This window comes from Echeneis naucrates, chromosome 22, assembly GCF_900963305.1.
Source record: "Echeneis naucrates chromosome 22, fEcheNa1.1, whole genome shotgun sequence".
Taxonomy (NCBI): domain Eukaryota; kingdom Metazoa; phylum Chordata; class Actinopteri; order Carangiformes; family Echeneidae; genus Echeneis; species Echeneis naucrates.
The window spans coordinates 10,253,235-10,270,078 of record NC_042532.1 but is presented as its reverse complement, the minus strand read 5'-3'; the positions used below and the strand labels follow the sequence as shown (position 1 = coordinate 10,270,078).

At 42.1% G+C, this 16,844-nt stretch overlaps 1 protein-coding gene across 3 annotated transcripts in view; it reads right to left on the bottom strand.

Moving 5' to 3' along the window:
• Positions 1 to 16,844, bottom strand: part of eml5 (EMAP like 5) — a 33,246-nt gene that overhangs the window by 15,069 nt on the left and 1,333 nt on the right. For all 3 annotated transcript variants that reach the window (XM_029493357.1, XM_029493356.1, XM_029493358.1), the window contains exons 2-16: positions 11,882 to 12,041; positions 9,429 to 9,527; positions 9,012 to 9,080; positions 5,721 to 5,906; positions 5,053 to 5,188; positions 4,215 to 4,416; positions 3,657 to 3,794; positions 3,284 to 3,540; positions 2,945 to 3,157; positions 2,675 to 2,842; positions 1,493 to 1,599; positions 1,292 to 1,410; positions 1,005 to 1,191; positions 807 to 912; positions 308 to 401 (exon numbers count right to left, since the gene is read on the bottom strand). In XM_029493357.1, coding sequence (XP_029349217.1) covers positions 308 to 401; positions 807 to 912; positions 1,005 to 1,191; positions 1,292 to 1,410; positions 1,493 to 1,599; positions 2,675 to 2,842; positions 2,945 to 3,157; positions 3,284 to 3,540; positions 3,657 to 3,794; positions 4,215 to 4,416; positions 5,053 to 5,188; positions 5,721 to 5,906; positions 9,012 to 9,080; positions 9,429 to 9,527; positions 11,882 to 12,041 — 2,241 coding nt within the window. The remainder of the gene's footprint in view (positions 1 to 307; positions 402 to 806; positions 913 to 1,004; positions 1,192 to 1,291; positions 1,411 to 1,492; positions 1,600 to 2,674; positions 2,843 to 2,944; positions 3,158 to 3,283; positions 3,541 to 3,656; positions 3,795 to 4,214; positions 4,417 to 5,052; positions 5,189 to 5,720; positions 5,907 to 9,011; positions 9,081 to 9,428; positions 9,528 to 11,881; positions 12,042 to 16,844) is intronic.

The following is a 16,844-nucleotide window of genomic DNA, read 5'->3' as shown; positions in this document are numbered from 1 at the left end:
TAATACTAATTCCTCAGCTGTGGTGCAAAGTCTCACTGTGACCATTCAGGCACTGCCTGGGTTAAGTGCTTCAGTGGAGCAGCTTTTTAATCTAAAAGATAATTCCCCCTCGTTCCTGTCCTCCATCAATCATGGTCTAACTCTGTAGAGCAAAGTGGCTGCAATTTAACCCTCATCCATAAATGTCCATATTTAAACTAAGATTGCTCAAACAATCTTTTGAATAATAGGAAGGATTTGCCAAAGTGTTTCAGATGTGGGTGCAGTAGCTGCTGCGTGCGGAAAGGTCCTCACTGACTATACTAACCGCATGGCAGACAGTTTCTCCCCCTTCCTCCAGTCCCACAGCACAATAGTGTGATTGTCGTCCAGGCCCACGGAGGCCAGGCGCTTGCCATCCGCTGTGGAAGGAAAAACCAAAACCATTTAGTGCAGCGCAGATGGAGCCAGTTCCTGTTTCAGAGAAGTTTGGCCCTCGTTGGTAAAATGAAAGCAGCTCGCTGGGTTTGATGTACGGCAGGTGATAGACCGATACTGCCATACTCTGTGCTGTGTCTGTCTGGGGCCAATTAAAGGGGGAAAGATGAAAGATGAACAGCACTACCTTGATCCTGTCAGACCACACTGACTGACAGACGGCAGTAATGCTTGTAAATTGGCTGTCTTGTGAATTTGCCCATTTTTCTTTATGTAACAGGGTTTCTTTTGTTTCACTGTGAAAGTGGGAAGTCGGGAAACACTTGCAAATACAAAACGTGTGTCATATTGAATCTGTCTTAACAGGTGAACTGAAAGCAGTATGTTACCAGAAAAGTCCAATGCGCACACTCCAAGCTGGTGGAAGCCCTTGAGCACGGACATGGGTTTCAACATTTCTGTGTCCCAAATGTGGATGGAGGAATCTCTGCCGACCTGAATGGACACAAACATTTAAGGTCTCTGCTTCACATTCCATGAAGGCATGTTTTTTATTTTTAAATATGCCAAGTTGTGACAGCAGCTACCTGTCCTGTTGCTACAAAGTCTTTCAGGGGGTGGATAGCAAGACAGAGGATGTCATCATCATGGCCCATGTAGAAACGCTGGGTATTCTGTTGCCTGTTGTACACAACCCCAACGGCTGCCACATGGTAGACGATCTCCCCAGTTTGTGTGTAGAACAGGTTGCTCCTGCAGTCATAGCCTCTGTAACTGAAAATAACAACAAATACACACATTGTAAAATTACTGAGATGAAGGGGATGATAAGAAGGGCCTCAATTAATCTTACTAATATCAGCCTTTTGGTTACCCATGGATGAAGTGCAGCTTCACTCCACTGCCTGGAGCTCGCTCTCTTTTCTTCATGGCTGTCGCACGATGCTTCTCTTTACACTGCTCTTTAAGCTGAGGTAGATCTTCTTTATACACCTGAACAAACAAAGAAAAACATCTACTATATTAAAATTAGGGACCTAATTTTAATAAATACGATTGTTGCTGTTCTGCAAACCTGTCGTCGATATGTGAGCTGCGTCTCCTGCTCGATCTCTGAGTCCATCTCAGGTACGTCTGACTGATCAGAGTCTGACTCTTCACTGTTAGAATCTGCCAAGGTCTCTGCAAGCAGAAACAATCCTCCCCTTTAAATCACACAAATATGCCACTGCAAACACAGTTAAAAAAAAAACAAACACTCCACGTCCAAGTGAGGGCCAATCATGACATCTCCTATTTACCAGTTAGCCATGCTTTACAGTGACATCGCTGAAGAGAAATTTATAAAAAATGCTGATGCAGCACAGTACAGCAGTGCCAAGACAAGGTAATAAGCAGAACTGGCAGCTAAGGGCGGCTGCTCACAAGACCCATTAGGAAAATTAAAAGGAAAGGCAGTTAGGATGTGCTTTAATTTCAGAAAGCACAGCTCTGTCTCTGGAAGAAATATGACTTGGGAATGACAATGCAATTATACTTTCCCAACTTCATTCACTTTTATTGTATTTGTCTTAATTAATGTGATGGTCGCGCCTTTGTAAATTTAGAGGACAGGAAGGGTACAATCTAGTACAATTCTTTCTTGGATTTTAGCATATGAAGTTCATCAGGCTAGTGGAAACGTTCATACAACCCTCAGTAAGTAACTGAGAAATGAACTGTGACACATTATTCATTTTAATGGGTCGACTTTACAACTATTACTGTTCAGCTAACAAATATTGTATACATAGTTTCAGTCAGATACTAACGATACTAGTCATTTTTATGTTATAGTCTTATATGTCATTTATTTTTTATGCTTTCAAGTGTTGATGCTAAGCTCTATATGTAACACAAAGACAACAAAGTGTTTTTTTATCCACCTCTCAGTATGAAAAAACAAAAATGTTGGGAAATGCATTAATATAAAGCATTATTTTTGTGGGATACTGAGTAGACAAAATTTCCATCAAAGTGCACCACCACTTAGACAAATTTGAAAAAGTCCTGTTGGCAGGAGCCACAGAATTTGCCAACCAAGTAATATCAGTGATGCATATTGTCAGCCTCCGCAGACAGATGGGTCAAAATGTAATTCTGCAATATTCCTAAATGGAATATAGGAAGAAGGCAAAATTTAAATCTTATAATTTTAATGGTGAAAGGGGATGGATCTAAATTCCAGTAGATTATGTAAAAAGTGTTTTCATCTCACCTTGTGGTGCTATATGCAGGGCTTCTTTCGACTTCCTTTCAGGGACAAACTTCCACTGAAACACTGAGTGATCTGCACCACCGATAGTTATCACCCACTGGTAGTCATGTGACCATCTGGCATTGGTTATGTGGGCCGAATGACCTAAATACTTTTTGAATTTTGCACCTAAAATCAAGAGGTAACAAATCAGTTCCACACTGGATGATTATGTCACTATATATTTGTATTGAATTATGAAAATAAAAACTAAGATTTTTTTTTTTTTACCTTTTTTTACACAAGGATACCGCAGAAGTTTGACCAGTCCATAGTCATCAGCTGTTACTAAGACTTGATTGTTGAAATTGGCATCCACAGAGTTGATGTCATTGATATCTGAGTACTTGGGCCATATTCCATTAACCTCAGGGCCCAACACACATGTCCAGGAAGCCCACTGTACCAGCTTCAGCTCTTCCCTGTTGGTCACCTCCTTCCCACCTCAACAGAGACAGACATTTTATCTCACAATATAGTTCTCATTTGATGTTATTTAGGTATGAGTGTTTGACCTGGAATAATCCAAATTTGGCTGGAAACAAACACAAAAGACCATCTTGTGCTTACTTGGCATCCTGTAGAAAAGCCTCCTTCCGCTGCCGTTATTGGTTTGCAAGTACTTGCTGTCTGTGGACCAGTCCATGTGTGTAATGAAGCTGTTGGAGCCGATGCACTCGCCCACCTTCTTGTACCTCTGCACCACACCATAGATGTCCACTGAGTTATCATTGGAGCCAACAGCCAAATGGGCCCCGTCAGGAGAATACTTCAGCTCATGGATGGCCTCCTTCCTGTCCTTGATGTGGACCACCTCTGTCATATCTCTGAAGGGAAGCAGACAAATGTAGTTTAAATGGAGAGCTTAAAAGGATCCACTATAATGGAGAATTTAATTTAATGGAATATTCACTGGAGATCAATTTTTCCCATATGCCCTTACCTGACTCTTAAAACAGTGAATGAGCCATCCTTCATTCCCAGCGCCAAGTGAATGCCATCAGTGCTCACCGCGGCACAGCGGATAGGCTCCTCCATATTACAGCGGGCTATCAGCGCATGATCTATAAGGCTCCATATCCTTTGGACACAGCGGAGTAAGACAAATTAAGAGGCAGAGCCGTGATGAGATTACACAAGCACATAAAACCCAAACCAGAGATGCAATATGAGAAAATGTGTTCAAGAACAAATAGAATAGGTGATTATCTTTGTGGTGTTGGTATGGGTGTTTTATGCCTACACACTGTTAGGCAGTTAGAAAGGTTGGTGTTGATAGAAGAAAAAAAAATCTCAACAACAACAACAACAAAAAAAAAAAACTCATCTGGGACTCCTTGAAGAGCAGTAACATATATTATACTACATATGCAGAAGTCATAACCTGCTACACAGTCTCATCCAGTATAAATAGCTGTAATTTAACAAGATCCATGGAACATAACTGATCTGTTCTTGGAAAAGTTTCAACCTTCTACTCTTAAACTGACTGAAGCTTTACCTGACTGATCTGTCGTCACTTCCTGTCATGGCCAGAGGTTTTGTGGGGTGCACAGCTAGCGCCCACAGCTCGCCCTCACAGTGACCCTGCATTATAAGGAAGGGCTTGTTGCGGTCATGGACGACCACCTCAAATATCTCGCTGTCTTGTGTGCCCACCAGGATGTGATCCCCCCTCCAGCACACGCTCCGTACAGACAGCCCTGTCAAAACCACACACACACAAAAAAAAAAAGAAAATCAGACAGATTTTGAATAGTAAAAAACGCATGCAAACATGAGAGCAGACAGACGTTTGCCAGTGCTTGTACGGTTATTATAAGACATGACAGGGAGAATAATGACGGGAGTTGATAATAACCACCTGCGGACTGCCTAGGACAGAGATTTGAGCAGGAAATACAATGATAGAAAACTGTCAAATCAATCTGCAATTGACTCTGACAGGGATAAGATGGAGGAAGCATGTGCTGTTTATGTATGCGAACAGGACATCTGCAACAGAGCTTAGACTAACAACAAAAGGAACAGCAAAACAATACAGGGGCTGTTACAAACAGACTCACATGGTAAACTCCACCCTCAGTGACTTTACCCACCTCGGCTATTTTCACCTCTAGCTACTGTTAGGTCCAAGATTACAAATAAAGGAGATGGAGAAAATAGAAAACAAGACAGAATGTGTTAGTTCAGGGAACAGAAATGGAAAAAGGAATGACTTAGATATTCTTCTTGTAAATTAATAAAGCTCTTCCAGTGTCTTGGGAGACCAAAATTGGGCCAGCAATCTTTCTGTCTATAGATTGAAGGAAAGTAAAAAGAAAGCTATCTGACATCACCTTTATATCCTTGATCTGTTTCCCTGAGATCAATGACAGTAATTGGTTTGAAGTTGAGATCCCACAGCCGGACGCAGCCGTCTCGGCCCCCGGTGGCGAAGCCCTCTTCACAGCCATTCATGCTGAAAATCCCTGACTGGAGGAAATGACAGGCTGTCAGTGAGGATCTGCGCAATAAATGAGCAACGACAGAACCAGCCCTGGCTACAGAACACTGCTGCTGCTCAGCTGGGCATTTGTTTAACAAGGCTTTCACAATTACAAACCTGCTACAGGGGTCTCAAGAACTAGGTAGCAGGAGGTGTCATATTTTTTTTATGATTATTGGAAAGCTTCAATGATGGCCTCATTGTCTCTGAGTACCTGTGTGCACAAGGAGGCAACGTGTTGGAGCCCAGGTCAGGCATGTAGCGGTACAAAGAGCAGGAATGAACATGTACTGTAGTTATTATCCCCTCCCCCATCTACCCATCCCCCTCACCCAGTTGTTGATCCCATAGATATCATTTAATCCTGTTGAGCAAAAGGCTGATCCTGTTCTGGTGAACAAAATCAAACGAAGCCAGTATGCATGGCTTTGACCATGATGACCAAATGCTTTGGCTGTGTCTTTACTATAAATGGTACAAAAGCCTAAGCCAAAACCTCAAAATATTTTGTCAACTCACCCCATGAGCTCCTTGAACTGTCCTCATTAGGTTGATCCCTTTCCACACATAGATGTCCCCATTCAAGGCACCTGAATATGTGACCTCATCCTTGGCGCATGCAAGGCAGAGGATGGTTTGGAGATCCCCTGTTTTGCCGAAAACACCACGTTTGGGTGTCAGAGCATTACCACATAAGCTCCAAAACTGCAAATACAAACAGGAAGAGTGAATGAATATGGTGGCTAATAATCCCCTGGGTAATCCCACCCTGAGAGGGAAAATGGACAATTATGTAGTATGTGTATACACGAGAGTGAAAATCAAGGCATTTATGGTTTGACATACACACACACACAAAGACCTTGAAAAAAGCAAAGTCAAATTCACAACCACTCTTCCTCTGCATGTGATACTGGGAACTCTTGCTGGGGGTCAGTGCTGTAACCACCTGATCAACATGCACAGACACAGACACACACACTCACACAGGCTTATTATTTATGAACAAGGTCATTGGCATGCATGGGAACGGCCTCGTCTGAGGGCTAAATCCATCAAACAAAGGAGGAGAGAGCGAAGAGAGAGACAACGGTCTGTCTGCATGGAGATGAGAGCACAGGTGGAAGCTCACACAGGGTGTCTTGAATGCTGAGACACGGCTGTCGGCACATGAAAGTGAAACACGCTCATCACTGACAATCAGCAGGAAAATGGCCCCTTTTTCTGCTCTCCCTTAAGGAGAATTTACCTCCACACTAGCTGACATTAGCACTTTGCAAAAATATATTTAAATTGAACCCTTAAACTGTCTTGTTTCTGATCAAAGAGATGGAAATTGTAAATGGTAAAGCGTGCCCAGACTTGCACTGGCTTGAAACACACTTATAACAATAAATAAAAAATGAGCTTGTCGATAGTGACAGACTGTCACACCCTCACTAACACCTATCCTCCTGACTGATAGGGCTGCTGTGTGCTGGCAGGAGGGATCGATTATCAGGGACAGACATCACAGCCCTCAGATACAGCTCCACCATTAAAACATCTGAAACAAGTACGTCATCAGCTGAGCAGGACTTTGATGCTGAGCTGTTGAGTGAGCATTTGCGTGTGGCTGAGCGTCTGTTTGGGGTCAAGGCTGAAGGTTAAGTAATGAAGAGCATAGGTGAGGGCTAATCTAGGAAGGTCTGCTGTATACATTGATTGAAGTGTGTCAAGTGCTGGATCTGTGTAAAGACTGAAAAGGAAGAGGGCTGGGAGGGGTTCTGTTGCCCAGCCTGTTGCAGAGGCAGCAGGAATGGATGCGGCGTGACTGTACAGCCCTCCCTGCCCGCAACTGATAAGGCAGTGAGACGTGGGCACCCGCTAATCCCCTCGCTGCTGAATTACTGAGAGGAGACGGCATGCTGCAAGGGTTTATAATGAGGCCAGGCACAGAGGGAGAGGGGAAGCATATTGGAAAAGTGGAAATGTGCTGGAAATAAGACTGCTTTGGGTTGAAATGAAGACCTGCTGAACATTGTGGCTTCTTCTGAATACATTTTCTTACATATTCCCCAGAGCACAGGGCAGTTACCTCGGTGGATATATATATAAGAGATGCCAATCGGTTACCTCGACCAGACTGCAGGACTTGTGACTTGTGCGCTCGCCCCTTAATCTCACTCATAATATCCTTTCTGTCAGACTACGATGATCCTGGATGGTGCCAGACTCTTACACGCGAACTGGGGTCAAGTCTGTGGAAGCTCATTGTAAATCTTGGGGAAAGTGTAAATTGTCTATCTAACCCTGTCTGACCCACAATTTCATTAATGGCCATCTTTACATTTGAGCCTCACTGATATGAGTTGTTGTAAACCATTTAAACTTTATTCAAGAACTGTAGCTCTTGTGATTTGAATATTTCACTTGATCATATTGGATTTTGAGAATATTTCAGTAAATGGCTTGGTAATCATTTATAGCAAATGGACTAGACAAACGGTTCACAACCTCCGGCTTTTGGGTTAATTACAGGATGATCTTGCCAATCCAGACCACAAAAAAACAAAAAAACAAAAACAAAACTGAAATTAACTGGCACTGGTGACCTTGATCAACTCCTAACCAGGAACCAGGGCCTGGGGCATATGAAAGTCGTAGTGGTCTCAAACAAATCAAAGCTGAAATGCCTATATGATTAGCTGGGAGGAAGCCTGTGAGGAGTGGAGCACTACCAGAGACCCCAGTCCTCATCATAGAGGCCGTGTTTTCCTCAGCCTGCTAGTGAGTGGATTACTGGGGCTAAATCTACTGAATGCTCTGAGTGCTATAATCGCTGGGCAAGCACAGAGCCGGGGAGCAGATGTCACGTGGTCTACAGGGTGAAGGCTAAGGAATTATGTGGGACAATTGCTGGATTGCCTTGACATCAGAAAACCAGAAGGGAGGGAAAGAGGGGAGAAGGAGGATTCAGCAGGGAACTGGGGGTTGGGTATAGCTGCGCCACGGCAGTGGGGGAAGAGTTCAGGGGGGAAATTACTATGAGAGGAGTCAGGTCAAGCTGGATTGAGAAGAGGGAGTCATCAGTGAGATCTTACACCACTGGGTAATACATACAGTAAGCTAAGCCTCCCGACTGCATCAAGCCCATTTGAGTTTGACGCAACATTTAGCCTCCCAGGAGCAGTGGGCACATTTCCCATTTGAGCATTATTCACTCTTCTCCAAGTGTTTTGGAAATAAGCTTCCTTTGTGGCTCTGAATTCCTTATCATTTCCTAATGGCCATGCCACTCAAGGAACACTACGAAATATCCCAAGGGAGGCTCGGCGAAGACACTCTGTTTGAACTCATTGGAGATTTATGAACAGCAATCTCGTGTGAAGGAGAAGTGATACAGATAGGCCCATGAAGGGAAGCAAGCACAGCTGCAGTTTGTACAGCGGAAGCTTTTCTCAAAGCTGAATGAGGGGAGCCGAGCAGCAGAGTCACGGTCCCCTATTTTCCAGACAATTTTCCCTCTCTAGAGTGGAGATTAGTCCAAAACTGAGGGAAGAGATTGAGTCATTGCCTCTTCTACTAATGTTAAGTGCCTAATAACCATGGGCTACAGAAGAAAGTACATTTGCATATATCTATTTTAAGGCTTTGATATGGTCATGGTGAGAAAGCAGAGAAGAAATAGTCACAGAGCCACGTGATTCTTCAAACTTTCTAAAATTTGCAATCTGTTTTCAGATATTTATTCTAGTGTGGTACGGTAAAATAAGCTAATAAGATCCACCTGAAATCCACATGGTTTAAATGTCCAGGAAGCGGCTGTACCTTGATATGTTTGACGCCACAGCTGACAAGCTTGCTTGGCTGGTACAAATCCCACGATATGTCAAATATCTATGGGAAGAAAACATAAATTGTGTTATAATTACATATACACCACAAGCAGACTATTTGTAAGGAATACATTTTTTGCAAAAGGAGGGCAATAAAGAGAGAAAAGTGTGTGTGTTTGGACCAGTTGTGTTATAATGTGTGTGGGCAACAGCTGCCTGTATTACATTGTTTTAAAATCCCTTTTCATTACTTGTGCATCCACTCAGACGGGCTGTGAAAAGCTCCCAATCAATCAGCCCTAACTTATTTATGTCTGCTACGGGCAGGAGGTCCGTGCTGCATTTATAGCTGAGTGAAGCAGTTTATACAGAGGTTGTGATGGAGACAGGGGAGGAAGAAAGTGTTTACTCTGTCTGTATGACCAGGAGCAGCTGCCAGAACCTTCCCTCTCCTCCAGTCCCACACACAGATTGTGTTTTTAGAGTCCAAGCCCACGGACACCAAACACTGCAAAGAGAGCAAAGAAAAAGACGTCACAGATTAAACAGACTCTGCTCTGTTGCACTAATAACTGCAAAACAAATGTAGCTACCTCCACTGTAGCATGGCAGGCCAGGAGAAAAGGGCTAATAATGGCTACAGAGCAGAACAGAACAGTTGTCCAGCCCCTGGCACTTCCAGTGAGCACATATGAGTGCTTTTGCTGGAGGAGCCTCCTATAGCTGACTGAGTGAGTAGGCAGCAGCAGTGGAGCAGAAGTGAAGCGAGCAGCTCTTATGGAATCCCCTCTCCATTCTGCAGCTTGCTTTAAATGTTGGAGGATGTCCCTTTTGATCTACTCGTGAATCAATGTTTGGCTATGAAAGTCTCTGTGGAGGAGTTATTTTAACTAAAGTTGAGAAGTCTGGGCTCTAATGGTAAGAAAGATAGGATGTGATGAAATCCAGTTCAACTTTATGGTTGCATTGCCTCAACATTTTGGACGAGACTGAGATCTCTCAGGAGCTATCAAAAGAATGGCCATGAACTTTTGTGCTGACATTCATGATGCCCTCGGAATGAACATTCCTGTCAATTTCATGTACTACCAAGTTGTTTTCCTGATTACTTAGCGAATTTCAATGCATGAAGTTATACAGTAGGAGGAAGCGAGGAGGTGCTTGGCATGAAAGGCAACAATACAAAAGAAATGACTGAGACACAACAGGCTAGATATTAACATTGGCAAAAACCAACATTTGACATTAACATGAACTACGAACTTAGCTAAAAATAACAACTTAAATAACATTGATTAATGCCGTTGATTCAATACTTGGTGCTTTCAGTATTAACATATGTACAACTTGCCAAATACTTGAACTAAGAACATATTCTTATTAAATCATTGGAAGTATTCTCACAAATTGTTTATTAGTTAGTGTATTTGGTGCAGCAAATTAGTTGCATGTGAAGGAGGGTTGAAATCGTGATGATTTTGTCATTTTATACTTGGTGATCAACCATCCTTTGGTTGAAATTTTGTCTATAATAGTCATTTACAACCAAATACAGTGGATATGCATAAGAGATGCCAATAGCTCCCATTGTGTAGTCATGAAAAAACCTGCATGAGCCTCAGCTGTTGTGGGTTCAGTTCTCGAGCAATTAATAAATGTTGGCATGTTAACATGCTGAATTAAAATTGGTCACAGGGTTAAGATTACACCAGTTAAACATTAGCATGTTTAAATTATCACTGTGGGCATGTTAACCTTGGAAATTAATCCAGAACTCAGCCTGACTGAGCCACTGGCATTGCTGTTGACACTCGTCTTGAAGGTTAATGTGATTGTCATGCAGAAATATTCTGAGCAAGTTTTTACGGAGATTGGCAACTATATAAGAATATACATGTTCTTGCATTTTCAAACAAATACAGAAAAACGCAATATAGAGCTGGTTAGCGTAGTCAGAAGGAGTAGTATGAAGAGAAATGAAAGGTCCTTAGTTTTACTCTTTGTACTAGACATCACAACTGCATCTCCAACTGAAATATCTGGAAGAGATGTCTCAAACGTCAGTGTATTTTTTTATATTGCTTTAATAGATGGATGGGGTAATAGCGGCAGGGATTCCTCTAGACTGTCCTCGGCTTAGCTTTGACTTCGTCTGATCAAGAAAAAAGGAGTAAATAGAGGCGCTAAACTGAGAAGCGATGGAACCTCCTCTAGCTTTAAACACTGTCATATTCCATCTAAATCCCCAGCTCTCCACTCGAGCAGGAAAATAGCACAGGGTCATCTCCCTCTCTTTCACTGCATCATACAGGAGGTATAACTCCACTGTGGGACTCCTGAGGGAGGAGCAGAGAGACATGCAAAGATAAAAACCTTGAGTTGGCTTGGCACAGTATTGATTTTTATTAGGTGGATGGTGTAATGTGTAAACAGTAAATGGTGGCAGGTCTGCAGAGAGCTAGTTAAAAACATATTGCAGTTGAAAGGTTGAAAAAGAGATTTTCTTGAATATAATAGTGATGAACAAACAATGTGTATATCTTGTGTGAGTTTTAAGGAGTCTCATGTGCTAAAGCGTGTCTCACCAGGTGCTGCCAACCACTGCGGTGCTGTGCTAACACTTCATAGGACTGTTTTCCCTTCAAATTTCCACAACAGAGCATGTCTGGGTGCAGCTGTCCAGCTAATACAGCTGGAGTAATCACAGATGTGTCATTTAGAAAGTCAGCCCAGCAGGCGAGGTGTAAAAAGCCCGGAGCTTTTCAGCAGAGTTTCAATTGATGCCGCTGCGGCTGTGCTGCTCAAACCGAACTTTTCCAGTGACAGTCATTTAAAATGAGTTTCATTGGGCGTCAACAGTACCTGTCCCTCAAGGTCAAAGGCCAGGCAGGCGATGCCATGTGTGTGCACATCCTTTAGGATGGACACGGTCTGCACAGTGTAGGAGTCCCACACACAGATGTAAGGCTCCTTTCCCACCTGCCCTGTGGCCACCAGCACACGCTCTGGATGCAGAGCTAAACTGTACAGAGAGAGGAAAAAGGCAGGGAAAACATCTGGTTAGCATTACCATTTTTGCATGCAAAGAGAAGAGCAAAGAGGCGGCAGGAGCCACTAGGATGGGATGAACACATTAGGTCTGTGATGGGCTGGAATAGGAAAGCAGAGGGGCAGCTTGATGAGGTGACATGGTTCAATTAACTCAGTCATGTTCAAATACACAGATACAGCCCAGCTTCATGCATGCGTACAGGGTGCTCACAGGATTTAAAAAGCAGCATTGCTGAATTTCATTTTTCTCCCATTTTGGTGGATTTTCCCAGCAGCCCTTGTACCCTTCTCTGCCCCTTTCACCTTTTCTAATTCATCTGGGGTTTCGTCGCATCACCAAGCATATGTTTGTAACACTGTTACATAATCCCCCCCCCCCAACCACACCTACGAGCTTTCCCACTCTACAGCTGAGCAACAGCCTGCTGTATAAAGCTGTCACCCCCCCCCCCCAACACTCCACCCATCCTTTCAGCAGCCGCCAGTCACGTTCCAGGCAGGCCTAAGTGATTCATTGGGCAATTCTTCCTTTCCTCCTGCCTTGTCCTGGCGTATATATTTCATGCTGAGACCGAGCTCCCTTCATTATAATCAGACTGCCTGTTTTGCCAACTGCTCTCCAGAATTTCTAATCCTGATGTGTATTGAGACAGCAGGTCAGAGAGGCTTCGCAGGCTGCGCAGCATCAACCTGCTGAATCAAAACAGCTTCTAACAAACATGGCCTTCCGCTTTCACTCCTTACAAAGTTTTCAGGGTGAACCTTTCTGTCTGACTTGTGACACCTCACCTGCGTTCAAAATACATTGTCACCAAGGATGTGACAAAACTCAGCAAGCGTAACATTTTTCAAAGCTGAGGCTCGATAGACGTGACAGGCCTGATCTTTGTCCCTCATCCTTTTCTCCCTGCTCTCTCCCATTACATCCACTTCCCCGCCTTCTTTGTTGGACCGCTCTCAAACCTGGCAAAATTTCTCATCTTACTTTTTTATGAATTATATAATCAGAGCAAAACAGCTAATAATAGCACTCAGAGGAAGAGAAAAATGACTGGAACACTTTGAGATGCTGACTGCTTTGGCCCAAGCAGGTACAGCAGATAGATGTGTCTGCTTTGACACAGCTCAAAAGTATGTGCAGTAAAAACAGATACCTATTTGGACTTAATAAATATAGTATGTAAAATTGGTGCAGGCTGTAAGCCAGCTACAACAAGATTGCTCTTTCAGTTACATGTCTGTCAGCTGAAAAGCTTGCTAAATGCCATCGCTAATGACTGAGCCTGAAGTGCATCCCCGTGGTTCTCCTGTTTGATATAGGCTGTGGCTGTTTGATGCAGCTTTCTTCCATCTGCCAGGAACTGTAGTGCAAAACTAACTAAATACCGGTGCAATTAAACAGCCTGTTTTCATGTGGATATGAGACAAACAAACATTCAGGAGAGCTGAATCCACATGGTGATGATGTTAAGATACTGAAAAAGAGACAGAAGGTCACAAGATATACCTTTACCCACCATTCTCCTTCTTCATCATGAGTAAATGTAGCTTTTTTCATGAGTGGAGAGCAGTATTAGCAAAAAAATAATCCTAGTCCCTCATTATATGGGGAATTCCTGAGACAACTTTGATTCACATTCTCCAACAATAGTTTTCTTTGTGTTTGCCTACATAGATTTTGAAGGCAGCAGAAGAATAGCTCATTTTTGAAGACCTGTATAGCTTGGGATATTTCCCAGGGCTCCACACAGCATTTCAAAGCAACTGTTTATCAAACCCCATCTGAGACACCTGCACACACAATAGGCCCTTAAAACTGAAGACAGAAGAGGGAAGGTAAAGTAAAACAGCGGCACATGCTTGCTCTGCTGGATTAGAGAAAAGGAGCAAGGAGTTAAGGGAGCAACTGGTTCAGGGTTTTCTCACAATATAATATAAAAATGTTTTCTGCAAAGCAAGTTGAGTTTATATGTTTTACAACAATTCAATTTACAGCAAATAATTCAATTAATAATCAAGCAATTGGTTAAGTTATTTCTTATTTACACATTTTACATACATTTTGGAGATCTGTCAGTATTTACTGACACTTTACAGATCACAATGTAACACTCTGAGGAAAGGGGAGCGATATATTGAGAGTTAAAATAATAATTGCTATAGTATAGTGACTATTATACATATCTTCTGTGGGATTTACAATACAGTTTTCTAAACCTAATTGAAAAACTCTAACTAATGATAATTTCTTCCTATAACTTAAAGCACCTTTTTGCAATCTAGAAACTGGACAAATGTAAACAATAAATAATCTCTCCAGTGTTATTCAGGTTTCTCTTATTGACCATGTATCCTGCTAAAATAAATGAATGATTCATCATTGCATCCACATTGCAATCAATAGTATAAATATTCTCTGACGCGCTGTACATTATTAATATTGAAGTAGTTCTAAATGCACTATAGTCAAGGGTTTGATTCAGGGTCATCCAAGTTAGGATAATGCAGTATCTCAGCATGTTTGACTGCCTCAAGCTCTTCTGCAATAACACAACTGTCAGATAAAACACAATTTTCTGAGTGTATTTTCAAAATCCCAGCAATGCCTGTGCTGAATCATGCCATTACGCTAAGTAACTGTACTGAACTCTGGAGGATCCTAATTGAGGAAGACAGATCTGCTCTTTAGAGACCAAGCAGCCTTTCACAGAGTGAGTTGTCTGGCAGGTATTCGCAGTGATGATGGAGACCTGAGTATCTCACTGACACTCTGCATGCAGCACCCGCAAATGTGTGGAAAGGTAAGGCACAGAAAATGTAGAACTGAGTGTTAACAACAGTAAAGGTTATTGGTATGTTTTATTGTTATTATTATTGGGTTGTTTCTATCAGCTTGTCAGTACCCCTTTTTTTTACATAAGCTACTTCTACTTTTTTCTTAAGGTTATGGTGGTAAAAACGTATGAAAGTTTAGACTGAATAAAAACAATTATCATTTTAATTTCATCAAACTGACCCTAACCCTAACCCATATAGAGTCTCTCTGATGGCCCATTTATTTATTACTGTGCCAAAATTTAAATCACATTCAAAGGCAGAGTTAGTTCATGCATTAGCTCATACAGCTCAGAGATTTAAGAAAATTTGTAAAATTTGTAAAATTTGAAAATTTGTCAACAAATTGAATGGAAATTTATTTGCTTCATCTTTCAAAGCACACTGAAACAAGACCAGCCTCATATTGGCATCTATAATCTATAACTTTGTCTGTGTTCCAATAAAGTTAACAAGATATTTAAACTGTAATATGAGACAGCCTTTAATTCCCGTGTCCAAAATGGTCACTCATTCTCTATCACCACAAATAACACCGATCAGCCAAGATTTAGATTGACAGCAAAAGAACACAAAACCTAAAGCTGACGTTTCTGGTGTTGATATAACAAATGAGATTTCCAGCCTGTATTTTATTTTAATGCATGTCTGTGTGTTGTTGCTGCAGTCATTTGCATGTTCACGTCCTGTATGTCAGCGAAAAAAGAGATTTAAAGAGCGCTTAAACCCCTGCAGGTTTGATAGCAGCAGCCTCCTTTTGTTTGAGTTTTAGCCGAAGATGAATGCAGCGTGGACTAATTGCAAATAACTGTTTTTGCGAGCTCTACTCTCTTTTCTAACACACAGTAGTGTGAACTGTGTTAATAACATGTGATTAACATTCTCCTAGGTCTATACTGCTGTGGCCATGTCCTCAGAAAATCCTCAATAGAACTAACGCCATGCCAGCCATTAATTCATGTGAGAACCTGCCTATTAACTCCTCAGTTCAGAGTCTGAGACCAGTTAGAGGGGCTACAGGGTGAGACAAGACCAAGAGCGAGAAGAAAGGCCAGACATAAACTCAAGAAGTGAAACAACAATTTTTATGTTTCTCAGAAACACGATACAGGAGCAATCAAAATAGACAGAGAAAAAGAAAAATAAGGGCTAAAGAGAGAGGGATTTGAATCAGTGCTATCTGAGGAGACTGCATCTCTTCCACATGAGCTAGTGCAACATGAGAGCCTTCTGAGAGTTATTCGGCACTGAATCTGCCGAGGATCGCTCCTGGTTGTGCCATAGCTGCCTGAAGGAAGTGTTTATGAGAGCTTCACAAATACCCTCCTGAGAGCTGTACTTTTAAAAAACTATTATGACTACAGCTATTATCTTTAACAGGAAGTGCAATGACTCTGGAGGGCTTGTAGTGTCAATACTGTGTTCATATCACAAAAGATTTGTATCTATTTTAAACAACCTGGGTGTAGAGAAAAAAATGTGGCAACAAAGGCCAAACATACTGAGTGCTGATGTGGAGATGATGAATTTGATTCTCAACCAATTTATTGTGTTTGCATATTTAGTAGTTTTGCAAATGGTTGTTGGATTTTTGTGTCAAATATTAAACAATGTGTCAGTCAGTGACTCCTGTGACCACGAGTCAGGCACTTCACCCAAAGGGCAGCGGAGGGTTAGTATCTCTATTGTCTGATTAATAATGGAGCAGGAGTCCAGCTGACTACTGACACAGAATATAATGTTAGTCATCTCCAGGCCAACCCACACAGAGATGTCAACACAAGCACTGGAGCGTTGGACACAGGTTGTTGTTCTGTGGCATGCTGAGAAACAGTTGGAAAGGCATTGTCATTAGATGTGTGATGCAACACTGGTTATTATGCTGTGTTTTATCAAGGAAATGGTCTGTCTGGCCATGCAGTGATAAGTTAACACTTTC